The sequence below is a fragment of the Acipenser ruthenus genome, chromosome 17 (genome assembly GCF_902713425.1).
Source record: "Acipenser ruthenus chromosome 17, fAciRut3.2 maternal haplotype, whole genome shotgun sequence".
NCBI lineage: Eukaryota > Metazoa > Chordata > Actinopteri > Acipenseriformes > Acipenseridae > Acipenser > Acipenser ruthenus.
The window spans coordinates 1,154,189-1,181,047 of record NC_081205.1 but is presented as its reverse complement, the minus strand read 5'-3'; the positions used below and the strand labels follow the sequence as shown (position 1 = coordinate 1,181,047).

At 40.6% G+C, this 26,859-nt stretch overlaps 1 protein-coding gene, 2 long non-coding RNA genes and 1 other non-coding gene across 5 annotated transcripts; 2 read left to right on the top strand and 2 right to left on the bottom strand.

Annotated features, from left to right (window-relative positions):
- Positions 1–4,391: 4,391 nt before the first annotated feature.
- LOC131697910 (uncharacterized) lies at positions 4,392–6,764 on the bottom strand. Its single transcript, XR_009307535.1, has 3 exons — positions 6,707–6,764; positions 5,819–5,888; positions 4,392–5,226 (listed from the first exon to the last, which is right to left on the bottom strand). It is a non-coding gene; the product is annotated as an uncharacterized LOC131697910 (long non-coding RNA).
- A 754-nt stretch (positions 6,765–7,518) lies between these two features.
- Positions 7,519–25,229, bottom strand: LOC117423116 (serine/threonine-protein kinase/endoribonuclease IRE1-like). 2 transcript variants are annotated; one of them, XM_034928621.2, is made up of 22 exons: positions 24,706–25,069; positions 20,219–20,339; positions 19,931–19,964; positions 19,488–19,560; positions 19,268–19,340; positions 18,538–18,660; positions 17,190–17,291; positions 16,825–17,086; positions 16,386–16,464; positions 15,773–15,941; positions 15,318–15,433; positions 14,626–14,814; positions 14,067–14,325; positions 13,836–13,926; positions 13,315–13,504; positions 12,806–12,905; positions 12,496–12,695; positions 12,085–12,232; positions 11,615–11,742; positions 11,061–11,184; positions 10,303–10,370; positions 7,519–9,753 (listed from the first exon to the last, which is right to left on the bottom strand). In XM_034928621.2, exons 1-22 carry the CDS (start codon positions 24,811–24,813, stop codon positions 9,526–9,528), a joined length of 2,985 nt encoding a protein of 994 aa, XP_034784512.2. In that variant the 5' UTR covers positions 24,814–25,069; the 3' UTR covers positions 7,519–9,525. The 2 variants fall into 2 exon arrangements, with proteins under 2 accessions (XP_034784512.2, XP_033894454.3); XM_034038563.3 differs by lacking the exons at positions 7,519–9,753; positions 10,303–10,370 and adding an exon at positions 10,425–10,713 and having other exon boundaries at positions 24,706–25,229.
- Positions 25,230–25,491: 262 nt separating this feature from the next.
- Positions 25,492–26,433, top strand: LOC117423120 (uncharacterized). The gene is made up of 4 exons (XR_004547744.3): positions 25,492–25,636; positions 25,810–25,896; positions 26,014–26,081; positions 26,307–26,433. It is a non-coding gene; the product is annotated as an uncharacterized LOC117423120 (long non-coding RNA).
- A 101-nt stretch (positions 26,434–26,534) lies between these two features.
- Positions 26,535–26,670, top strand: LOC117423794 (small nucleolar RNA SNORA50). Its single transcript, XR_004547827.1, has one exon. It is a non-coding gene; the product is annotated as a small nucleolar RNA SNORA50 (small nucleolar RNA).
- Positions 26,671–26,859: the final 189 nt, after the last annotated feature.

Sequence of the window (26,859 nt, the reverse complement as noted above, 5' to 3'; positions counted from 1 at the left end):
AAGGTTTTTACACATTTTGGCTATTAATTGGCATTACTACTTTTGGGTTACGGTAAACTACAGTAACCCAAGTAATTATCTTGCATCAAAAACATCTATCCTGGAATTTCCCTTACTGATATTTAACCCTTAAAAGCCTAGTGCTTTTGAAGTAGATGTGTAAGCTTAATATGGTAACATAATTTATCTTTTTTTCTGCATTGTCAGAGGATATTTTGGCCTAAGGCATCCATGGCTTTTTCACGTTCCAGTTGTGTGAATTGTAATCCTAATGTGCCAATTTAATACAGTTTGCATATGTTAAATCAAAGGGACATTCTTTTTTTCCTCTCTCCTGGTAGTTCTTGCTGAAGTTAAGTAAAATGGTTAGTGTAACAGACCGCTTGCCTGGTGGAAAATTGTTTAATTGCATGTTGCCTATAATAGTTTAATTTGGCTGTCTTTTGGTTGCTAAAATTAGGATTTCTCTTCTCCCTGTAGCAATGCCATGGGACAGGCTGAGGCAGTCTCAGTGTTGCCCTGTACAGTCTGAGGCAAGTCAGATTTTTATCATTTTATTTGTTCAAGGGCTTTCACAGCTTTCTGGCTGTTGGATTTCCATGTCCCCAAACTTGTAGCAAGTTTGGTGAAGGCCCTTGTTATTGTACAAATTTGTTTTTTTATTCCATAGAGTATGATGGGCTCTACATTAGTGTGACTGAAATGAAAAGTGTAATATACCTCTTGAAGGTTATTCCACTTTAATTGTCTATCTGTCAAGCACTGCAGCAGTTCTGCATTGCAGCTCAAGTGTTGCTAGATTGCAACTTAAGCATGAATGACTATCACAATTAGTTAAGCAGTGAACTTGTATATATTTCACAAATGTTTTGAATAAATGTAACTTAATTTTGTAACCTTTAAGTTTGACTAAAGTGTATGAATTTGTTTAATCACAGCTTTGGCACAACACTATACTGCAGATATAAAACAATTATACATTTATTTTAAACTTGGAGTCATGTGTTGTGAAGTTTTCCCAATATCGTAATGTAGAGCTCACATAATTCTAACTTAATTGAAATCCAAATGGGTTTATCTGCATATGTTCTTGTAGCTCAGTATCAGTTTTTTCTTCCTTCCTCTTAAGCACAGATTTTTGTTTAACGCTGGGTCCACACCCGAGCGATCAGTTGCGCAACTTGTGTCAACCAGTCGCTTATATGTGGAAGTCCCTTCAACCAGTTGCCAGCACTTGCGCAACCAGTATTTTGAAGTAGAGCCGGGCTATACTTTCAAAGCAACCTCCTGAGCTGCTTCTGTAGACGTAGTCAATCATGTGGCAATTCGGAAACTCTGATTGGTTCTTATTATGCTGACTGCACAGCTTGCATATCCTGACAAAGAAGCACTAATTTAAAAAATGTCGGCGGTAAAATTAAACTGTTTCGTCTAGCTTTTTATGTGGCTTTTGTTTTTTCTTTAGGGAATATGGCATTTAAAATAACAACTCTTCCTCGTTAATTACTGGTCACATTACGACCTGACAAAAAAAACGTGTCAACTTGGTTGTCAAAACCAAAAAAAAAAACTACTTCACCTTTTGTAGATGGAATAAAAATATAAAAACCTGTCATCACATGTCAAACAAATGAAACTTGTAGACACGGGAAACCGTGTTGCAGAAGTAATTGCTCAGATGTGGACGCAGCAATTGCTCAAAACTGAGCTGCACGATATTGGGAGCAATTGGGTTGCGCAACTGATCACTCAGGTGTGGACCCGGCTTAACATAACCATATACAAATTAGAGCTATGTTTTTATAGGCAAAGCAGCTGTTTTTGAATAGTCAGAACAGGTGGAATTACTGGCAGGAATATTGGGACGACCTGCTTTATAGTACCACACGTTTTGTTCAAGCTTTTATATTACTCTGGAATATTTCTTCTCTATGGGTGAAAAATTAAGGTAGCTTGACACTGCTTAAAGTTTTTGCTTAAGCTATTGGTGTGCAAGTAGATTCGGAGCTTGTCAAACTGCGCAGTGTACATACTATCTGTGCCCCTGAACTAAGTGTATTGCATTAAACAGTTTTATTGAAGCTGTGAAATTTGCTGATGTACATAGAAAACAATATTGACATTTTCACTAATCTTACTGGAAACCCTTGGCGTGTCTAAATTAATGCCAGTTATGTCGGTGGCCTGAAATTAAAATTTTTTAAAGATGAACTACCTCTAAAAAGGGGAGGACCTACCCCACCCCACACTCGCAGCAAAAAGCAAACCTTTTAGTTTTACAAAAATATAATAGGCCTTGACTTCGGATAGCAATAACACCCTCCATTTCTGGAATTATGAACTAGAGTGCATAACAAGTTTGTAATGTCCTCTTGTGTTGGGTATTATTGCAGTGCTATTGCCAGACTTTGTTATTCTACAGTGGCATTGGTAATAGGTCAAGAGAATTCCAGATTCGGTTCTTTAGCCATTTAATGTAATTTGTGTTTCTGTTAACTGTAGCAGCAACGTTTCAGCACTTACTATTTACTGGTATTGAAGGAAAAGCCCAGAACACTGGCAGTACAGGTTAGTTTAATCTGTAAGTACCTGCTATTTCTAAGAAGAATATATTTTGTTGAAATGGTCTTGTCTTGCGCAGAAATAGTTAAGATAAAGTATGTAGTTTCTTTCCTGTTCAAAGAAATATGCAATTCCTGTATCATGATTTATTAATCTGTTTTCATTTCTGTATTTGCAAACAGCAATACAAAATAGTTTGCTGCTGTCAAACATTTATTGGTATTCCATAGAAATCCAGAGAAAATGTACATTGGCTATTGTCCTTTTTCATGGATGTCTCTTGCTTGGAGTCTCATGACTTTTTTTGTTCAAATAAATAGGATATATTTATTTAAACACTACTGTTAAGTGTGTGGTGTGGTGTTGTTTTGTTGTTGGGGTGGGGGATTCCTAATTGCTTAACACTCCAGTACCTCTGATTCAGGAACATAACTTTTTGGCAGAGCTGTGAGATTGCTATGTTTCAGAATCCTCACACAAGCAAGTTATTTGGGTAAGTAACATCTCCAAGCTGAAGGACCAGGATAGATTAACACTTGGCAAAGGAATAGCTTGCATTTGAAATACCACTGTGCCATCAACTGGAGTTTACATGCGGAGCACAGATTGGCTTTGGCTAATTCCTCAAATGTTCATGCCATACCCACTTGTTGCCCATCTACATCAAAATGTTAAGAGTCTTGGCTATTCTGTTATTTTAAATAACAAAAAAAATGTACCCAGACATAAGGTATGGTTTTGAATTTGGGTGTGTAAAGTATAAGGTGTTGAGCTAAGTGTGTGATTAGATGCCTGTGCAGTAAACTGGAGGCAGCAGACTTTGTCTGTTACTACAAAGGGAGAAGCTTTGTTACATATCCCGTGTCAATTACACCTGCAGCGATACACTGAATAAAATGGTTAAGAATCTTTTGGAAGAGAAATTAAGCCTAAAAAGGAATATTCTTAAGTCAATGCCTTTTGAATTTAATTTATTGCAGATTTGTATTCAAATACTTTTATGGGGAAATATACAGTATCCAATTGTAGATATCTGGGTGTTTACTGTATATAGAATGTGGAGTGACTTGCAAGTGATTTTTAGCATACATTTCATGCATGGGATTTTATTAACCGTAAACAACCGTGATATTTATCTTTTTAAATGAATTTGGCCTATTTAAAAACTCACTTAATCGCTTTAAAGCAGTGAAGATTAAAAGGTAAGGGTGGAGAATTAAGTAAAATAACCCAGATATGTATTTACAGTAAAACACTTGTGAAAGTCTCCTGTGTTTCTGCTGAATGGTAGGTATCCCTTACTTTTTGGACAATGGCTATTTACTCTTGTGTAGCTGGCTTATAGCATGTTTTAAGGTAGTAGGCATTAAAGATTACAAGGTCTTATGAATCTGCTGGAGATCAAAACTACAGAAGACAACCTTTAAACAAATCTTGTAAGATGTTAACAACTAAATAAATATTAACATGTTGGCTACACAAGTGTGCTTTTTTATTTATGAACTTCATCTGCATACTAAATGTATTTGTTTGTATTTTATTGCTGGTATTGTTAAAACCCCTGTTTAGCTGATACCATGTAGACATTACATACTGTAATATAACATGATCATATACAGTAGTCTGAACTCATTTCCCATGCAGTTTTTAATCTTTGGAATTTGCACAACCAAGAAGAATTGCAGTTTGGCAACATTTAAGTATCAATGCCAAACAAACTTACATTTCTATTTGATGTAGGTGCTTTTTAAATTTTTTTTTTTTACACAATGCATTCAATTTTACAAAAATGACTGATTAAATCTGTAAATAAACTTTTCCATTCTAGAATTTGCTGTAATTTTTATAGATATTGATAAAATATTTCTTACAAATGCAATAACATTATTCAAAAAGCTGCTGTATGAAAATACATGCTTTATCAAAAATAAGGACTATACATCCTAAATGTAATTGAAATTCAGTGCTATTTAGTATCTAATAAAAGTTAAGAAATGGTAAAAAAAAAAAAAAAAGCATTCCTTAAACTTCAAACCTAAGCAAATTAGCACGTTTGAAGATCGTCATAAGTTGTTCATACTTTATTTGGTCAGTTGCAGTCTTTCCTTTTAAAAGCCTTTAGCAAATAGCTACTTTGCACAAAGATGAAAGCAAGTAATTTTATTTTAGGGAAGAACTTGAATATCAAAAGCAACTGGACCATCAAATGAAAAACCCAAGTAAAATATTACATTTTCATTGGCATTAGGCATGGAGGCAGAATACAATGGAATAACTTTGATCTTGCTGCCTTTGCAGGTGCCCTGTACAAAAACTGCACCATTTTCTGTCCATTCTTGAACACGCTTCAACAGCTGGGTAATTTCTGGTGTTGCCCAAACTTCACCACTGAGCCACTTCAATCTCCTTTCATTTAGAGTGCCAGTGAGGAATTTTTCAAGCTTGCTTCTGTGAATGAACCTGTCAAGACCAAAAGAAGATCGATTTGGCCAGGTTTCATCACAGTCTTGGCTTTTAGAAAGTCTTCTGTTGTCCCCTTGAGGACTGGCCCTGTAACTTCATCCTCATGAAGTTTCTGTATGTATTGATCTTTCAATCCTATTAATTCCAGCCAGGAGCTCACATGGTTTTCAGTCCATTTTTCAAGTGGTAGATCTTTGATCTCTGAATTAAAAAATATGTAGCATAATGTAACACGCTACTGTTAATTTCGTCAAGCAATTTATATTTAAAGTACTGGTCGTACTTTAAATACACTTATGTTGCTCATGAATTGTTTATTGTAAGAATTTGTAATTTTCCTTCTGACTATACACCATAATCTACTTACAAGCATCATCTAACCCTAATTGTAAGATTTTTATATAGCGCCTTTCATACAAAGCACTGTACAAAGCAAAGAAAATCACAATAAAATAGATTTGTATAAGGATCCCAAGGCGTGTCACACACACAAAACTATTAGACCATTAAATTAAAACAACTGTCTAATAAAGAATATTTTGAAAACAGCAAATAAAACAAGATTATTTTTAAAATGTGGTTTTAATTGCAAAAAAAATAGTTTACCAATAAAAACAAAAGTTTTTTAAAATAATAATAATAACAATAAGGAATTAAAGGCCAAAAAGAAAATGCAGTTTAGATTGTAAAATAGGAACACTAAAATAGAGAAGCTATTTTATTTTGATTCAGGTGTAGATTTTATCAGGGCACTACAGAGCAGCACATTGACATGAGTTCTGTGAATACTTACCCATTTTCGAAGCGCAGTATACTACTCACACTGAAGACTGGGGTGACCTGAATATATTTACATATTCCACCTAAAAAACAAAATCAGATGATAATGTTGTCTAAGTGTATGAATTATGTTCAGATTTCTAATGAACTAGTAATTAGTAATTGTACTGATTACAAAAATGTATGCATTTTCTTTAGTTATTACTTATGCGAGTCTTCTTGCATGTGTGATTTACCCCCCCACACCCCCCCCCCCGGGTTTTGTGCATAATCAAGAAAAAAAGGGTTTACAATAATCCATTTCTTCAGCCCTATAAGAGCCAGAGACGAGTTGCTATAATGCTCACTAAACACCCCGCTGCCTATGCTGAGCATGAGTTATTAGTTTCATGAGTACAAGTGATTGCTATTTGTTTTTATTTATGGGGCTGTCTGTTATTTTATTTGATGAAGCTTGTGAAGGAACAGCGCTCCTCTCCGTTTACATAATTCACGGGCACATTTGACTCTTGTTCTTCTAACTGTTGCCAAGTCTCACAAGAAGAAAAAAAAAAAAAAGCCCAACCCATTTTTAATATTAGCATCACAAGGGTATCCATTTATCATTAAAAACAAAAAAAATAGAAGGGCCTCTTCAGTGAGTTACAGGAAAACAATTCCATCTCAGGTTTCTGTGACGTCACAGAAACCCTAGATGAAATTATTTTCCTGTAACTCACTGGCCATCTATTATTATTATTATTATTATTATACACACACACACACAATAATAATAATAATACTACAACAATAAAAAAATGACCCAAAACCAATAATTAATCTAAAACTACCAGGGATTACAATTATTATTATTATACGACTTGTATTAACTTTCAAGAAGGTGATCAAAACATCTCGTTACCTGTTGTGGAGGTGCACAGAACAGCGAGAGAGGAGTACTGTGCCACCCTGGCAGCTCTTATGGGTGGAGAGCAGCATTGCTCTGCTGTTATACAGGCTGTGAGGTTTCATGTAGCAGCTTGCATGCAAATTGAATCCATTCCAACCAATTATATAAATCTTGATAACATAACATTATGAGGCGGAAGGACTTTTAGAGAAAAATAGAAACATATGCACCCCAGTAGTTTATATAAAGGTTCTTACAAGTAGTTTATTTTAACAAAATCTTTTAAATGTTTGGTCCACAGTAGCTTTTAGTCGGTCAGCTTGTATTTAGTTTGTCTTACGGAGATAAATGTATACATGTTTAAAAATATATACCCCTATATGTTTCTTTTTTTTCGGCATTTATAGAAAAAGTTGTTAGTTTGTTTTTGTAAAAAATAAGATCTCAATAATACATCATACATTAGTTTAAAAAAAAAACCCCAAAAACCCAGAAGAATCTGAGATTGAGGGACCCGCCCTAGAAACGAAACTTTCGGGCATTCATTACCCTGCGGCTGTAGTGTTTTAAATGGGTTTCTAGTTCCCAATAGATGTAAAATACACATATTATTATGTAGTTAAAAGCAGCCTCCAATAGCGGAAGGACTTTTCGATGAAAACATGCACCAGTAGTTTCGTCGCTATATCATTTCTGTATTATACTGGTTGCTATTTCTTTGGCCCTAGTTTACGTAGAGGTTTATTTGAGCATAATCCTGTATATGTTTGGTCCATAGTGGCCTTTAGAATAGAATTTAAACAAAACAATTTACTACAAAAGTACAAATTGCACAGAATTTATTTCAATTTCCAACAATGACAGATTTTCCATAACAATTAGTGCAAATAGAAAACAGTTTTATTTTTATATATATATTATATATAATCACAAGTTTTTATGATTACATGTTGGCAAGAAGTATGATCATCCCAAGCCACCAAAGCACTTAATTTAAAACACACAGTTTGATTATTTGGCATTTTACCTTGAAGAACTGCTTGCATATTAGCAACACCACAAAATGCAGAAATTACAACATTCTGAAACTTCAGCTTAAATAAATAAATTAGCTTTTCTGGAAAAAAAAAAAAAAAAAAAAAGATTTGCTATAGGAGAATATTCTTTAGGAAGTTCCTAAAAAAATAATGCTTTCTGATTTATCGATTAATCTAAACAAAATGAAAAATAAACAGCATCTAAAAGCCAAGTACCCCCATTCAAATGAACCGTGTTTCTTCAAAGGGCTTACAATAATAAGCCCCCCCATACTGAAACCCGGCACCAAGTCCAAATAGACTATAACACGTCAAGAAATACTGCACATACAGTAAACTTACAAAAAGTCCTCTAGAAATGTGTAAATAGCAAAAAAAAACAAATAGGACTACCTTCCTAGTTAATGCAACGTTTTGAAAACAGTCCAGTGTTAATCCGCGTTACACATTCCAAACATTGCTAAATGTTTCAAATGATAATCTGGCACTTTGGTGTATGCATGTACAGTGAGAAGAAACAAACAAAAAAAAATAATAAAAAAGGGACGCCCCCACCCCAACACACTTTCATTTGTTTATTTTCAAATTGGCTTCAATTTTAGATACCACCACCCTTCAACTTTATATCAACCATGCTTGTGTGTCCCCCGAGGGGTAGTTTATTAATAACACTGCAATACAAAATATAAAGTCGAGTAAATTGAGCAGGCGTGAGGGTTTAGAGAGACGCTCTGAAGGAGTGCCGCTGTAGAGATCATTAAATAGATTCACAAAGTCTGCAGTCATTCCCCTCTGCTTCCGACCAGCACGAGGCAGGAAACAGGGCAACCCCTCGCTGTGATCTGCGAATGCCACTGATGAGGAAAGGGTTACCTAAAAGCCCAGCTTGTAGCCAAGAACGCATAAATGAAGAGAAATTCCACTTGAAAAGGTTGCAAACCTTTGAAGCAGTTCTCAGTGTTTATTATTTTGAGGGTATTGACGATGTGTTCCTATTGAATGTGACAGACACACCCGTTGCTAGAGAAAAGTGATTGATTACATAAGCACACACACCTGTGATCCACACAGCCCTGGTTGGTATTTACTGTACAGCACATTCACCATGGGTGTAACTGGTCACGTGACACAGAAACAATAGCTGTTTTGAAACCATGAAAGATAAGAGGCCAGTGCCATGCAAGGGACTTACCACAGGCAAAAAAAAAAAAAAAAAATAGGAAAATTAACCCTTTAACACTGAAAATCTTTACCCTACATGAACAAAGTAAAAAAATAAACCATTCTTTGATGGCCAAACGTTAAAAAAGTGTTGCACCTTAATGCCTAAAAAAAAAAAAGTCTTAAAAAAAAAATATATATATATATATATATATATATATTATATATAAATATATATATTCTTTAAAATAGCCGAGTTAGTATGGCCTTGCCGTGGGACCCGTTTCACAGTATAGCTGATAAAACGACACTTGATTTTACCATCACACCATCTAGTCCAACATCGCAGCAGCTAGTACATGATGCACCACAAACCGCTTTATAAAAAGAAAAAAAAGAAACAAAAAGTTTAAAACAGGCCTGAAAGGGTGTCAATGCCGCAATAGCAGCAGGACTGTCGTCGCCACTCCCCGTCAGTTTAAACACAAGCGCAGTGCAGAAAGCAGGCTGTCCGTGCCTGTATCCTTCTTCAGATACGCTGCGAGGGAATGAAGGCACTTCGCAACGAGCTCAATCCACCATCGTGCTCAGCCTCGGCCCTGGAATGTCTTTTGTGGAGTGAGGCGATGCCGCTCACAGAGAGTCGCTGGTCTCCGGCAGGGGCGAGTGTCTGTGTCTCTGCTGCGACCCCCCTGTGTAGTAGTAAGGCTGGAACAGCCTCTCCTCGCTGCAGATCTGCATGGCGAGGTGCGTGTGAAGCAGGAGGTGGGGGAAGCGGGATGTGAAGTAGCACACAAAGTGATCCGGGATGGACCCCAGCGTCTCCTGCACTTCCACAGGGAGCTCCCTGTAGTGGTGCTTCTATCCAAGGGAAACAGAGACGGGACAGGTCAGGAATATTCAGGGAGATATAGAGACACAATACAGTGTGGGGACAGGTCAGGATTATTCAGGGAGAGACTGCGAGGTGCACGCAGCAGGACTGAACACTGGGCTGGGTTTGCTTTAGAGAGCACAGACACACTGGAAGGCAAATACCCCTTTCAAACATTTCGTAATCCAATCAGACCATTAAATTCATAGAAGTGGCCTGCTGCGTAAACAGAGTATATAATGACTCTCAGTGATCAGACCTGCCTCCTGTAGAACATGCATGTTGGAATTCAGCTCTGCCATCGGCCTGGCACATTAATACTTCGATTCCAGTTACTAGCCATAATGTCGGTATGATATTGTCTTGGGTTTTAGGTTTGGGAGCACAGCAATGTGACCTAACAATACTTAAGCTTGTTAATAAACCTCAAACATATTACAGGACAGAGAATGCAATCCTTTAATCTCCTGATTTCATAAAATAAAAACACATTATTTGCCTAGGCTGATTTTTAAATAAATTAGCAAGACGCTTACCTTGTTTCTCATTGCACGAAGAAGATCTCTTACTGAACCTCCTTTATAGGATCGGAATTTTCGGAGATCTGTTAAAAAAAAAAAAAAAAAAGAAAAAAGAATAAAAAACAACTTTAAATGTTCATTTTTAAATACGTGAAATAAGCAAAAGTCTGCTGAAGAGATTCCATAAATTGATAAATAGCATCTTAAAAGGCAAATGCTGTGTTTTGATGCTCGATCCTGGCGTTCTTTTGTGTTTTGTTTTCCATTCAGTTCACAGCGACCTGAAGCCGGTTCTCTTTGTTGAATTGATCAGGAAAACACATTTACACAAGCTTCTTTGGAAATTCACAAGAGTGGATAATATTGTATTGTAAAGAAGAGAGTCAAAACTTAAAGGAAACCAGACAGGGCCCAAACTACAAAGAGCTGTTAGAAAAGAGAAAGGAAAAAAAAAAAAAAAATAAACAAAGATTTTACAAAACAATAAATAACTAAACTCGGAATGCAGATTCCAGAGCTTCTACACAGACCCAAGATGTTTAGTGGAGTCTCAACACATTCTACTGCCACCAAGTGGCTACTACACGCAATTACAGGAATATCTGATCAGTTCCCAACATTGGAGTTTAAACAGCCTAACACCCCCACACCCCACATTATGGCAACTGCTCTATAAATTTAGGTCAACATATTCAACAAAACACTTGCCTCCTCGCCCCTCTCATATTCTTCTCCACCTGCCTTTCTTTTGTAGTAGATGAATGCTGTCTCACCTGTTTGTAAAGGTACAGTGATGTGCTCTCTCCAGTCAAACTTCACCACGCTTCTTCCCCCTCGCTCTAATTGTTTCACTATGGGCCCATCCAGAGGCTCCTTTTCTATCCGGTCGCTCACATCCTGCAAAAAACAAAACGTTACACATTCGTATCATTTACAAGATGACACAGATGAACGACAAGTTATATGAGGACGCTGATCACGACGTCTAGGAGAAACTTTCGTCAGTCAGTTTGACTAGTTCCTTTCCGGTATGCAATAGAAATACAGATATAACCTGCTGTTTTTGGTTTCACCTTCTTGAAACTGTGGTTTGTTGCTTATTGAAAATGAAACAGTATTGCCAAGAAGCCTAAATCTCAGTTGTATTTTTATTATATAGTTTTTTTTTTTTTTTTTTTAAATGCTGAAATCAGCAAGATTAATAAACTATATATAAAAAAAACGAAACCAGTGATAATGCAGCAGCTTTCACACTGCAGAATATCATTGCGAAAGTCTTTCAGGAGTAAAAATTTAAGGCAAGAAGACAAACAGACAGACACCTAACCTGGAAGAACTGCAGTTGTTTTTCTAAGCCCCAGAAGAAGGGGTGTTTTAAAACACACTCCGCTGACGGGCGCTTTTGGGGGTCCATGCTTATCATTTGCTGAATGAGTTCATTGGCAACAATGCCCTCTGGAAGAGATAACAAATGGGTGCATCAGGAACACATTCTGCAGAAAAGCATCTCATACGTACACCTGATACAAAACAAAAACAACCCTGACAAATGTTCAAACGATATTGCTAACAGATCAGCTAATATATGTAAATCTAAAATATATGATTAGGCCACAAAGAGACACGGTCTTTACAGTCACTGCACACCTGCAGTGTTTTTTGGTCCACACTGTATATTTCATTATGTACCTAAGATGTGCTCCTCCACTATATCTGTAACGCAGGCTCCAAGTGTGGATGGAAGATACTTGCTGTGTAATGCAGTGATCTGGTGCTGCAGTAAAGAAGCGCACTCACCATGAGTGTCAGGCTGGAGCTGGTCAAGCATGTAAGTGCCCAACAAAATATTGGCTTGCCGCTGCAGGGACTTGCCAAATGGGTGGCTGCCTTCGGATACTACATAGTAGAACAGGCAGCCAGCGGAGAAGATATCAACAGCATAGGTCTGAGAGGGAGAGAAGAAACAAGAAGCGAACAAGCAAGCGTTACTACAGTGTGTGCAGAGTTAAATAAACACTGCAACACGGCAGTGACCAAGCAAGTACATAATATATTTAAAATAGTGCTAGACCATCGTGCAATTAAAGTCTGTCCAGCAAATCTAGGTCTGTTATCATTACAAGCAAACCCATGCAACAGACTAAGAAAGGCATGTATAAAGCTGCACCGAGTCAGCATGCTTCACTCCTCACGCCCCACACAGCTTACAGGGTTCTCCTTGCAGTCCTCGTTCAGCACCTCCGGAGCGATCCAGCCCTCTGTGCCAGGGACCCCCGACCGGCGGCTGAAACTGTGCCTGCCGACTGCCAGCTTCTTGCAGAGCCCGAAGTCCGAGATCATGGCTTTGACCCGGCCGTGCGCGCTCGGCATGGAGATCAGGATGTTGTGGGGCTTCAGGTCCCTGTGAACTGAACGGAAAACCAAAAAGCACAAGAGAACGTCAGGGTCGAGCTTCGAAATAAAACAAATATCCGAATGTAAAACTACTGTACTAGATAGTGCAGGAGAATTAACGTACCAATATTAAGAGAGTGCAGGTAAGCCAGACCGGACATCGTTTGCTGCAGCAGAGAAACCGGATCCAGACCGCGGCGGTCAAAATCTTTCTGCTCCACGTACTGTGAATATAAGAAAAGCAACAGTTAGGGATAGCGCTTCTGGTTTAGGCACCATGTGTTCAAAAAATAAAATAAATCAACATGAATATACTGTAGAGGCTTCACATTGAGCATCAAAATACATTTATTAAGCAGATTATATTATCCTTGGAAAATATATTTGGCAATGTAAACAATTCCTACTAGGCCTATGGACAATTTGGGACAGTTTTTGTTTAACTCGCATCGTAATGTGTTCTGGTACTTGTAGTCCTGCACCTTATAAAGAAAAGAAGCAGATGAAAGACACCTGAATGCATTGCGATGAGAGTTACAAAAACCTGACCTATCCTGGTGCACCTGGAGCCATGTGGTCATCCAGACTAGACCCCAACACTAAGTGTTCCCAAAGCAGCTGGATATGGTGTACCTCCTGCAGAGTCGCTGTGCACAGCTCGATGGCGATGTACTGGAACTGCCGGTCCTTCTCGGTGCAGAAGTAGCGGATGACATTGGGGTGCTCGTCAGACTCACGGAGCAGCTGCACCTCCCGATCCGCGAAGCTGAAGCACTCGGGCAGGATCCTTTTCACCGCAACACCCCGGTTATCAAACCTGCCCCTGGGGGACACGAGGGGAGAACAGCAACAGCGTCAGGGATGGAAATGAGACTCCCATTGTTTTACAAGACACACCTGAGCTGATCACCTGTACACTGGGGCTAATCAAGTTCATAGTAAAAGCTAGAATATGTGAAATTGCTCTGCAGTAGTCTTATTTCCATCTCAACATTGCAAGATTACTACGTACTGTTAACCCTGTACTGCCCGTAGCACTTCACGAATCAAGACAGCCAACAGGTAAAATAAATAAACTTTTACAATGTCTCGCATTTTATCTGTTAAATTATTGCCCCAGCTGCCCTCCATCTAGCGCTCTGCTCCACACTTACTTGTATACGATGGTGCCTTCAGCCCCGTGGCCCAAGACTTGTTTTGGATTAAATGCAATGTTTCCAACCCTTACTTCATTAGAATCGTCATCTAAAAACAAGACAAGTAAATGCACTTACATCCCAGTGACTGACAAGGCATGCCATGTTTAATGCACAATGGGGTTCAGTTTATGTTACGGCCGTGTGTGTGTGTGTGTGTGTGTGTGTGTTGCACTGCGGTGCGCTGACCTCCTTCGTCGTGCTCCGTGGCAGAGCTGCCCATCTCAGACAGGGACAGGTTGGAGTGCAGCGAGTGGTTGGAGGCGCGGGGGCTGCTGTTTGCGGAGCTCTCGGTGCGGGCGCGCGGGGCCACGTCCAGGAAGTCGGGATCCTGGCCCAGCTCGAGCGGCGGCTGGAACACGAGCTGCTGTCTCTGCAGGAGCTCGATCTTCTCCTCCATCTGCTTCTGGAACTGCTGGTGCTGCAGCTGCTGCTGCTTCTGTACGTTCTGAGAGCGACACAATCACAAGAGCACGGGGATTAGAACCACTGACAAGATAGCGGGTTATCTGTACTCTGTACCTGAACACAATTAGAAAGATCAAATTAACAGCACAGGGATTTAAAACCATTTACAAGTTACCTGAACACATTTAGAAAGATCAGATTAACAGCACAGGGATTAAAAACCATTTACAAGTTACCAGATTATCAGTACTCTGTACCTAAACATATTTAGAAAGATCAAACTACAAGAAAAAAAAAAGCTATAAATTGAAAGGTGTCCTTGACGAACGCGGCGCCGTACCTTTGGGTATGTGATGACGAAGGCCACCCATCCTGCCAGGAGGAAGGTGCTGAATATGACGGTGGCCATGTCCTTCAGGATTGAGTCCACAGGGGCTTCCAGCTTCTGCTGCTTCTTGGGGATTTTCTCCTTGATGAGGTCAACGATGGGAACCTGAACCTCCTGCTCCTCTCCTTCCATGTCGATCACCTGCCCGGACAAAGAAACTCCTTTAACAGAGAGCCGCCACACTGGCTTGTGGCTCAAGGGCCACAATTACAGTGACAATTACAGCAGCTGCTACAGGCTGTTAGTTTCAGCTCCTCTTCAAACAGATGGCCGGTCGGACATACCACTTCCAAACTGATACTTCCCACACTGAGAAACAGTCCTGTTCCTGACTGCCCTCTAATCTGTTAAACACAATGTAAACTGCATTTGTATTAGTCACTTTGTTCCTATTTTACTGTGAAGGGAAAAGGTCCACACTCTGAAACAAGGCTCTTGTTTCTCTGTTTTATACAATGTACATTACTCTCGCTTCTGATTTTAGTGCACTCTGATGCCACAGTTTCCTCAATATCTGAATTAATAAAAACCACTTCAGCTCTGCAGATTATTCTGCATCGTTCCAATGAACTACTGCTACTTAACTTCAGTGCACTACACTGTAGTTAAAACATGAACACCCCTCCAGTCCTCCCTCCACTCGCCTCCTCTTTGTTCTTTTCAGCCCCGGTGGGAATGACGTTCTCCGGGTGACGCGGGATGTTCTCGGGAAACTTTTCCAGGATCTTGGTGTGGGCCGCGGGAGGGGTTTCGTGATGACCTGTGGAGTCAAAACTTCAAGAATCATCTCCTCTTGAAAATCTACCAGCCGGAAGCCAAAATAAAATAAGTAGTTTTCATAAACACATTCTGATTCAAAAAGGACAACAGATCACAAATTATAATGAACCATACCATTGCTTTAGTAAGTTGTACAAACTTTGTCGGATCAAAAGGTTTTATGAACTGTATTTACAGTCTTGGGGGGGGGGGGGGGGGTAAAAGTACTACTTTGTAGAAAAAACCTTATGAAACACAGCAACTGTACCAGAAATAAACCGAGCCATGTGTTCCACTGAGCCACTAGAGGGCAGAGCTGGTTGACTGAAGCCATGCTTACCTATCAGCAGCCAGTGGTTCCTCATGTAGTTGATACGATCTGTCTCCTTGAGGCCCGCTGTGTTGAATTTGACGTCAGTGCTGGGGGTAATGAAGCACTCCTCTTGGTCTCCGATGGTCACGCCTGCAGTTTTTGGACCCTCTAGCAAGGGAAAGGCGCTGCCTCGAGGCTGTGAGTAAACAAATTACAATAAAAATAATAAAAAACGGATCGTGCACTGAAGACAGAGCATGCAAAGCCCAGCTTGCCTAACAAGATAAATTAATATTTAGGTATGATAATGGTCATAACTGTTTGCAATTATGTACTGTTCTACTGGTGTTACATTTTATTGTAGACTGTTCAGGTCTCTCTGTTGAAATGTACTTCACCTGTGCTGGGCCTGACAGACGCAAAGGGATTCAGATAAACTAAACCTGAAGAAAGAAACATCCATCATTGCGGTGCAATTTGCAAACCCTTCTCTCTCCCTTCCCCTCTCCCTGCATCGCTTTGTACATACTGCTTTAGAAACAGGAAAGCGGGTGTAATTACAGCTTGGCTCCCTGTATGTTACAGGGCTCGTCTATTCATCTGGTTTTCTTAAACAGGGCCCTCGAGTGCCCGTACTCACCACAACAGTGACCCCGTCGTGCACCAGGGAGGGGGAGGCGTACAGGCTGCTGGAGTACTTGCCCACATAAAGCGTCGCCCTAGAAATGAAGAGGTGTGATAAGGAGCTGAGGGCAGGTTCACAGGAAACTGCTAAGAGAATCACAAAGAGGCCCTCACACACACACGCACGCACGCAGGCACAGTGTCACACACGCACGCACGCACACTTCTGTTTCTCAATTACACTGGGGCACCTGCTTTCTAACGGTTCTAACTCGTACTGTGGTTAATATTTTCAAAGGATCTCTTCCTTCCTAACTCACTCCTTTGAGCAGAAAAAGAAGACTCTGGGGCAGACAGGTTTCTTTCTCTCTCTAGAGAGCAGCGGCAGGGACACATCGCCGTGGCCTCAGCGCGCTGCACACCGTAGCCACAGGGACCCACAGGGGTTGGCTTACATGAGCTTGTTCTTGGCCTTGGTCTCTTTGGGGAAGGGGTACTTCCACTTGGTGATGCGCCCCACTTCCCCGGACATGAAGGTGAGGTAGCGCAGGGTCTCCACCCCCACGTTGGTGTGCGCCACCTTGCGCAGCCCCTCTCGCTGCCAGATGTACATCGCCACCACAGGGGAGTTATACTTCTGAATCCACAGGACATCCCCCGACTCAGGGTCCACGGTGACCACCAGACCGTCTCCGTTGGACACGAAGTGAGACATTTCTAAAAAGAGAAAAAAGGGGGAGGTACAAATTAGATTAAAAAGGGAGAAACTAACATTTTTATGAATGCCACGTGTTGTAACCCCGGAAATACACATTCTTACTGTACTCCGTGTCTTCGTCAGGCAGCGTGGAGGCGTAATCGAAGTACGTGGCATTCCACCTCAGCTCTTTGTTCTTCGTGTCATACATGGTGATGGTGTATTCTGCAAAGAAGAATATAAAAGAGTCCTATAGCAAATGCAAACAAGCGAGACACACACCAAACTAAAACTACAGGAAACCTACGAAAGAGCAAGCAGATGATCAAGAGTATTGGATGAGGCCCTAACTCTGTACAAACCAGACACATAACCAAGACACCCACACTGGGAGGAAGACTCAAGAATTGCATTTAAAAACTAACTGTAAAGGGCTATGCACACCGGACGTGAATGAAGCGCGCGAGCAAATAAAAAGTAATTAAACCTCTTGATTTAAATGAAGCACAATGCACACCGCAGCCGTATTTAGAGAAATTTATTTTATTTCTATTCGCGTCGCAATGGACCAATCAGAAATAAGGTCAAAGGTGGTGGCTGTCAGACTGTCACTGTCTGTCTCGCTCACGCAGAGATTACCACAGAAATAAAAAAAATAAGAATGTAATTAGTAAAATAATATAATGTTTTTTATGATGCCAGTGTCAGTGGTTATAAAGACAATAAAAAGAAGGATGCCATATGGCAAGAAAAAGCAGAACATTTAAAAATTGACGGTATGTCTATCTCTCTATTTCACCGTAATTTTAGTCAAAGTGATGGGGAGCGTCACACACTGGTTTTGTGTTTCTGTAAAACTACACTTCTTTATATTAACCAATAATAATAATAATAATAATAATAATAATAATAATAATCACATTCACACAATAACTGAGAAGATTTTATTAATTGAAAATCAATAAAAGTATGTTATATTAAACTAATTTCTTCAGTATTTCCAAATAAATGTGTAGCTGTATTCTTTTTGAATGATTTACATGTTAAACCACATCACATATAAACAGTCACTGTTAATTTTCCTTTTTTTAGTGTGTGGTGTACCCATACTCTATTTCTTTGTTTTATTTATTTTATTTCATCTCCACAAAAGCAGCAAAAGGAGACAGTATTTACTTTTCATGTCTAGCTACAGTTGTCATCTTTTTTATGTACTCATGCTGTATTTATGTTGTTCGCTTCGCTCCCGGTGTGCATAATTTATTCTCCTCGATTTCGCTTGTGTTGTTCGCGTTCCGGTGTGCATAGCCCTTAAAGCCAACACAGATTTTCAAACGCCTTGTTTGCACGTTAGCCAGCTTTATCTTGTGCTGTTAGACAGCATGATAGTCCCTACCTTCAGGCCATGGCCAGTTATCTACCTGCGTGCTATGAAGAGGTTACTGGGAACAGCTAGGGGCGGAGGAGTTACCTGTGCGCCCCAGGTAGAGCAGGGAGGAGGAGGGGCAGAGAGTTCCTGCGAACGAAGAAGTCAGGGTCTGCTGCTTCTCTCCAGTAACCAGGTCCACCACGAACCAGAGGTCCTGCTTCTTACCTGAAGAAACACACAAGAACAAAAACCACAATCAGTCAATCCAGCAAAAGGATTACTGCAAACAATACAATTATTATTATTATTATTATTTCTTCGCCTTTTACATTCTGTCCCAGCACCTTACACTACCTGTACAAGTCTGCCACTAATCCTGATGTGTTAATGAGTCAGGCAGGTACCAGGAAGCCCACTCCCGTGTTTTCATTGCTACACAAAGTCAACAGAATGCCCAGGGGCTCTGAACGCAACTACTCTGTAATTTAAGATGCTGTCTGTTTGCCATGGCTTCTTAATTAAGATTAGCAGTGTTTGGCAAGCAGGCTTTTTAAACAGCAGGGAGTGTCCCATGCTTTGTGTGAAGGCTCTTGGTTACTCCAGTCTTTAACTCCTAACTCCTTTAACCTGTTAAATTTAGAAAACTGGAACCAAACAACAAAGATACTTCTTATTTCAAGTCTTCTTCAGGACTCTCAAGGGGTTTTGTTTTTAATTTTGTAACATTAACATAAAAAACAAAATAGAGGAGTTCATTGAAGAATGGAGGAAAGGCTTTGAAAATTGCGTCTTAAACGCTTTGGCCATATCTTGTGGTCAGCATTAGCCTTACCCATGTACAGAATCCCATCAGAACTTCTGCAAGGCGATGCCTGCACCAGCTCAGGAATTGTGAAGGGCAGTTTCTGCAACAGAAAGACGGCTGTCATTTCCAAGGCATTTTACTTTGTACAATATACAGAAGCTGGGGGCTTTTTGAACACACATCCCTGTCTGTACACATGAGGAACGGAAAGGCGCTGTACGGTGCCACACGTCTGGTTCTCTCTTACCAGGAGTCCTTCGTTGTTTTTGCCTCCCAGGGAGTACAGGCTCCCATCGTTGGGGTCCGGCAGAAACGCAGGCCTGTCGATAACAAACAACGTTACAAGCCTGGGCCATAAACCAGCTGCAGTTTCACACTGGCCCAGGTAATTACAGTTAACTTCTAAACTGATACTTCCCACACTGAGAAACAGCCCTGTTACTGACTGCCCTCTAATCAATGTGAACTGAATTTCTATTAGTCACTTTGTTCCTATTTTACTGTGAAGGGAAAAAGGTCCACACTCTGAAACGAGACATCTGGTGTTTTATATAGCAGGCCTGGTTTTATATACCGGAATATACTTTGTGTGTGAAGGTTTTGCGTGTGTGTGGGTTGTAGGTGAAGACAGCTGCTACTCAAAGTGCTCATGTGCAGGCGACAGCAAACGTTTAGAATTAAGGAACTTACTCTGCAACATGCATTGGAACCTGAAGAACGGGATCTACAAACAGGAAAAGAAATACGACATGAACGATCACATGGTAAATACTAGAATATCAAACACACAGTGCCACTACTCCCCCTACAGCGGCTCCTACAAAACCTCCCTACACCGCGATCAGCACACAGATAATGGTTCAACCAAGACTAAACTATGAAGACTAAGTGCAGTATAACAGTGGTGAAGTCAGGAGGCTGGAGGCTGAACCTGTTCAACATGCTGCAAATCCCCAGCACCGCCTGGACGATTCTTACCTTCCTTTAGCGTCCAGTTTATGGAGCCGGTCCTCTTGCTAACCGCGTGTAAACTTCCATCGAGGGTGGAGACGAAGAGCAGAGTTTCAGGCAGAGTGACCGTGTTCCCACTGCAGGAGCACTGGAACAGGAGCCCAGGAGAGAGCGCTGGTTAGGTGGGAATGCATGCAGCAGAGGGAGGTTATAAATGCAAACCCTGCCAGCCTTGTTGGAGCTCAGGGAAACTAAATGAAAACAGGTGTTTGTTTTTTTTTTTATTCTCCTTGCCGCCACATTACAAATGCATGGCACATGCAGAAGGCATTAGGACCCGAGTCTCATAACTGCAGTCTGGTGGGGTCACAATAACTGCTGCACTGGAAGAGAAGTCTGGAAAACGAAATGTCTGAAGGCTTGGTTATTACCCCCATCGAGGGAGGGCTGCTAAAACCTTGTGGAATACTGTATGGGCACAGGGCAAGACACTTCATACTGAAATCATGAAAGCAGGGCAGGTCAACCACACCCATTCTAATCATAGGCGGTTCAATGCGGGGAGAGGGACATTTACTCCAGTGTCTTAACATAACGCTTAAGTAAATCTACTTCTTATCTTAATCTGTCATTAACAACAGATGAAACCAACAGTAAAATTGTTCTGCAGAAAAAAAGGCTACTTTTTGGGGTTTTCAAGTTCTCAGCATCGTGGCTTGGTTTCTCATGAGAAAAGCGAACATCAGTAGTGTGGGTAGATAAGAATTGATGGGTTTTAATCTTGTCAACAAAACAGTCCATCATGCTTAAATCCAAAATTAGCACTCCATCAGCATCCCAACATCAGCGATGGAAATAAGACTCCTATTGCAGGTTTTACTAGGAGTCTAATAAGACATACCTGAGCTGTATTAAAACCTGGAATGGGTGAAACTGCTGTGTAATGGGAGTCTTATTTCCACTCATATAACACGCACAGTGCTCTGATACATATTGTATCCTGACCTGCACACTGTGAATAGTATCTTGCAGTTCTTGGTGTTTTGCCCCTCGCAGATCATGTGAAACAATGGTCCTTTCATAAACACACCCACCCAGCAATCACGTTACAGTTCACACACACACACACACAACAAATGTCTTCTTTAACAAAGCCCTGGTCCATATACAGCATGCTTCATATTGATTGCCCGCATTGTTAATGTAGACAAAGGGATGAAAACAGTCCTGGAGCAATCATCAGTCAGGACCAGCAATCACTGCATCTACTAACTATCAAGACAAACACCAGGAACTATGGGAATGCAAGCTTCTACAATAGCACAAGAGGCATTCAACACTGCGATGGAAATAAGACTCCTATTGCATAGCAGTTTCACCCATTCCAGGTTTTAACATGTGCTCGATTAGCCACCGTGTATAGGTAACAAGCTCAGGTGTGTCTTGTAAAACTCATAGTAAAACCAGGAATGGTTTTACTATTACCATTATGCAAAGGGAGTCTTATTTCCATCCCTGCAACGTACATGCAAATACATGGTAGCGAGGTGGGAGGAACATTTCCATCTCGGGCACCTCGGGGGCCCCGCGAGCGAGCTGCACCTCGGCCAGGCTCAGGACAGGTTGTCACCAGTTTAATGCAAATTGCATGATGTACATCTCAGATAACATACAGCATGGAACAGCACACTGCCTGCACTATTACACCTTTAACAGAGGAGACCAGAAGCCCTGTGAGGAGATCAGGATTATACGAGCCATTACTCCCACTTGCCCTGCTTTATTTGCCTAGCAATGCTAATCGAGTAGCAAAACATGTGGAGTAGAGCAAGTCAATATTCCACAGCTGCGCTGGTTCACATGGTTCTCTCCCGAACGCTTCCAACCTGCTCAAGACATGCTGATAATTTTAACCCCAAGGGTAGTCTTGCACTATTTCAACGTTAGGGCGTCTGTGTGTTTATCATAATCAGTTTCAACAGTGATTATTGCTCAACCTCCAAAACTTCTCTCTTTTTTATTTTTTTTTTAAGTATCTGGGCATTGCAACTGCAAGGGTCTGATCATCAGCATAAGATCTGGCAGGGTACAGAACAAGGCACAGAGTCTTTATTTTCTTTGTTTGCAAGCAGGTCACACTCATGGCGACTCTGTCAAGCCTGTTTTTAAAAGGGACTAATCTCTCTCAATCTCATAGAAAAAAAAAAAAAAAAAAGTCTCAACTGGTTCTGACCCATGAACCAATGCTGTAATAAAGACTGTGTGAGACTAAAACTGGGTCTGCAGAATGCGCCTCACTTGCAGTGCTGTTATCTACCTCAACTGAAGAGCTTATCTGATTAAACCCGGTGAACTTAAGCCACGCAGAATGTTGGGAAATTTGTACTGAAAATGGGTCCATTCCAGATATTTTTATAATCTTTAAGAAAATGTATTTTCATTTATTTTCTACATGCAGACAAACTGCTATCAAATGCCCCTCTTAGCCACAGGGAAGCCCTGCAAGCTGGTTAGTTAGTTGGTTCATCAAGGCTGTGGCCTCGATCGCTGTCTTTCAAGCGAGAAAACAAACAGACCGCAAGCATCCTTGCTCCAGATGTCACAGATAAGAGGAAGGAAACTTGTGTTGTTAGAAGAACCACCTGCAGCAAAGCATAGTGTGCAGTGCAGAAGTGAGCGTGTTCCTTCAACACGCTCAACCCAAAGCCTCGCTTTCAAACTGAATTCAGTGGAAAGGAGAACTGGTACTGAACACATGTAACCGTTTTGTCCTGTGAAACAAAAACAAAAAATCCCCACGGAGATTACCAAGACACACGGGGAGCTCCCAGACAACTGAAGGGCTTCCCAAGTTCAACTCACTCAAATATCACTGGGATGGCACCAAGACTCCCATTGCATAGCAGTCTGATCCATTCCTAGTTTTACTATGAGTCTAATAAGACACACCTGAGCTTGGTATCTATACACTGTGGCTAATCAAGCTCGTAGTAAGCAGTGGCAGTGTTTACTGAGTGCCCAACATGCAATCCACGTGCGTGAACACAGGAACTCAAGAGCCTTGTGGTTAGTGCTAAAGACCATAGAACTGGACGACAGCAGATACCACACATGTGCCCTTTCAGCTAGGCTACCAAAAGCATGGTATTATTATTATTATTGTGGCTCACAGCAGATATGAGAAATGCAAAAGAGCCACCTGTTTCCTGTCAATAATTCATACAGACGAGGGAATGAACCAAGTGCATCAGACCTGAACTGTGGATCATTTCAACAGCTGCTTCTGTGAACATGAATAAAGAGACTAATATCCTATATAAATGAAAGACACTTGATATCATATATAGACCGGGCTATATCATTACTACCCCATGCACTGGACCCGGTCTTCAGACCACAGGAAATGAAGGGCTCGCGTTTTTATTTTTTGGTATTTATATTAATAGTGTTATGGGTGTGCTTGGCTGTTAGTCTAGTGTGCAGGCAATGGGCACTCTGATTCAAAGAAACTGTGCAAAAACATATGAGGTGGCAGACATTCAACCCACTCAATCATTCTTTAATAATGAACCAACTTCCCGTGCACTGGGCAGAGCACCACTGATACCGGACTGGAAGATTCTCCAGAATTAGAAGGGATGCTCATATTCAGAATGCCCAGTGTTGATTATAACACGAAACAATGACCTGCTGCTGGGTATTGTACTTTCACCGTTGTTTAAAACACGTGAAAATAGGTCAGCATTTCATAAAGTGGTGTTATTTAATAACAACAACAATAATAATAAATTAACGTTTGCAATGTGTTTTGATAAATCTTATAACATCAAATCACTCAACAAACAGACAGATAAACTAGTGTAGTGTGCTGTAGCATATGCTACTAATCAGCAAGAGGCCCGGAGCTAAACCTGGACGCTGCATTATCAACAACCCAACGAGATTAAAAACTGGATCGTCCTTGATCAGTGCAGAAAACAAGGGTATACACTTTTGTCATCCAGACAGTTCAATAACGTGGGTGTTGTATTTCACAACACAGAACTGCGTGTAATCCCAGGGTTACCACTGAGTTACCTGTGCTTAAAAACAAACATCAATACTTTTTATGTGGTACAGGAATACAACCCCAAATATCCAATAATTACACCCACAGGCTGAGTCACAGAATATAACAAGCACTTAAAGTAGGTAACACAGTGGGTTCAAGCAATTTAACCACGGGGGCCTTAATACTAGTGAAACCGATGATCAAACTGATTGCAAATCAAACGCGGATATCTTTGTAAATCGGGTTAGTATTGAACTGTCAACAGCTGGTCGTATTTAGAAACGCGCAGTGCTCCTACCGAACATGAACTATACAAAAAACTAACAATTGTGTAAACACAAGACAGTAACGAGGTGCTGAAATAAGTACAGTGCGTTGACCTGTGTTTGAGACAAATGCAATACAACACTTTATATTAGTTACAAAAGCATCGCTGGCACCGATCCTGTAGTAAAATACTCACCATCTGGAGAGGGTTACTGCACAGCAATAGCAGAAAATGCCACGCAAAGGCCTTGCTCCATAGACTCCAACTCATTTTTAACGCAGAGGCGAATACCCGATCACACATCTCTCCGTACGAGCAACTGTAACGATGCGCTCAAAAGTTTCCCGAAGTCAATGTTGTGCCTCTGATTCAAGACGCCGCGATTTCTCCGCACAAGTCGTGCTCCTCCATTACATTAGTGCTCAGGGTACTCCCAGCTTCTTCCTGGTTTTGCTTTAACCTCTGGCGTTGCGTCACTGGTGACAGCACAGGGCTATGGTAATCGAGTAGGAGAGACAGCCCCTATACATTAAATTATACTAATACATTTCAGAGCTGTTTACTACAGCCCAACAACTCTGCGGAACCCCTACCCACGAAGCACAATCCGTTATCAATTATCTCATATTTGGTAATGTAATTTAATTAGGTAAACATAATCACTCCTTGCAGCGTGGGTTTTTTTTACAAGGGTTTTGGTAAGAACTGGAAGCTCCAAATAATGGGGCATTGCAAGCGCTTAAGAAACTACAATTCCCAGACTGCATCGTGTTAGCTTACCTAAAGGCGCGTGCGTACGCGGTGCACAGAGAAAAAAAAATAAAACACGTGAAAGTTTGTATTGAAAACGAAATTCATTATATTAAATATAAAGAAAAATAAATAAAAACGCGTAAATTGTCACTATGTTAAATGTGAGTTTTTGGCCATTCCAGATGATGAAGTGATCAATGTACCGGAAGTGCGTAATTATGCAGCTCTCCTATTTATTTCAAGGTTGGGGAAGACAGCATCGTTACTGTTCGGGTGGGTTTGAGAAATGGAGGACTTGCGGAAAGTGGGCAGCAGCAATGCTAAATTAATCTACTGCATTCGTGCAATGGTAGACACGTGAGGTTTGATACAAGTAAGTAACGGTTTTTAGTTTTTTTTCCAAATTATAAATCATGTATTTTGAATTTGACTCCAGTTAAATGCAAACACGTTAGAATGACATACCCTTGGACATTTTTATTCCCTGTGTACCCTGAGTTGTGTTATCTCAAATTAAATGCATTGTTTTTATTTCGGTTTTCGCAGGAGTCCGTGTTGCTGCAGAAATTAGCACAATGTAAAAACGAAAGACGACCACGTGGCCGCCATGTGCCAGGAGATCGAATCCTGCTGGTAAGATGACGAGAGCAAAAACGAAACCATACAGAACTACAAAGGGCCGTTTTACAAGACGTTTTATCTGTTAGATTTATATAAACGCATTGTAAATATGTACGTTTTGTTTTTCAGTGTGAGGCTGTGGTTGAACCCTATCAAGCCAGCCTTGTGTGGTGCACAGGAGGCAACACCTTGATAAGGTAAACTTTTTATTTTTTATTGCAAGTAAAGTCAAACTTGACCTTGTAGCTTCTAGCGTTAAACAGCCGTGAATGATGAAACTATGCGTGTTAGACTTCTGATGACACAATGAAGTCAACTTTACTTTCTGACCATTGCTGTGTTTGTTTTTTTAAATGATTTTTCTATTGTCCTGTCAGAATGCTGGCTCTAAGTAATGTTTTACCCCCTCTGCATTCTAACAGATGATTACAGAGCGACCACGTGGAGGGCCAGCCATGGGAAGCCATCCGGGGAACACCACCTGTTAATTCAATGTGCTCTCATGAAATGAATCCTTGTTACTGTTGTAATAAATGAAAGGTCACTGTACACGTGTCTGTCGTTTCATTGACTTGCATTAGAAGGCAGCGTTTCATGGGGTTTTGTTAGCAGGGGTCAGTAAGTGGCTGGTAGAGGGGTCTGTTGGGTAGCTGCACTATCTTTTGAACCTGTGAAATGCCTCCACCGTGGCTTCATGGGCCAAGCAAGTGCAAAAGCAAAACTTGTTTATAACTGGGGCTTCTCAGCATCCTTCCTGAGCTGCTCTTTTAAAAGCAAGTTACATTCTGTTGCTTCAGTTGCACAGCTTTAGTTCTGTCACATAGCTGTTTAAGACATTTTTTTTAAAATTTTATTTGCATTTGTATATAACCTAATTTGGCCCATTCCATTACTATAACAAACAGCACCTATAATTGCAGTCAATTCAATACACACATACCTTTAAATGCAATTTCTAGGCTAGCAAGCAACTTC

Excerpts from the sequence above, each read along its gene's own strand:
- LOC117423116 (XM_034928621.2), bottom strand. The coding sequence starts at position 24,813 with ATGTGTGATCGGGTATTCGCCTCTGCGTTAAAAATGAGTTGGAGTCTA. Across the intron at positions 17,087-17,189 it reads TGACGAAGACACGGAGTACA|AAATGTCTCACTTCGTGTCC; the intron begins GTAAGAATGTGT and ends TTCTCTTTTTAG. Across the intron at positions 14,815-15,317 it reads CTGAAAAGAACAAAGAGGAG|GTGATCGACATGGAAGGAGA; the intron begins GCGAGTGGAGGG and ends TTGTCCGGGCAG.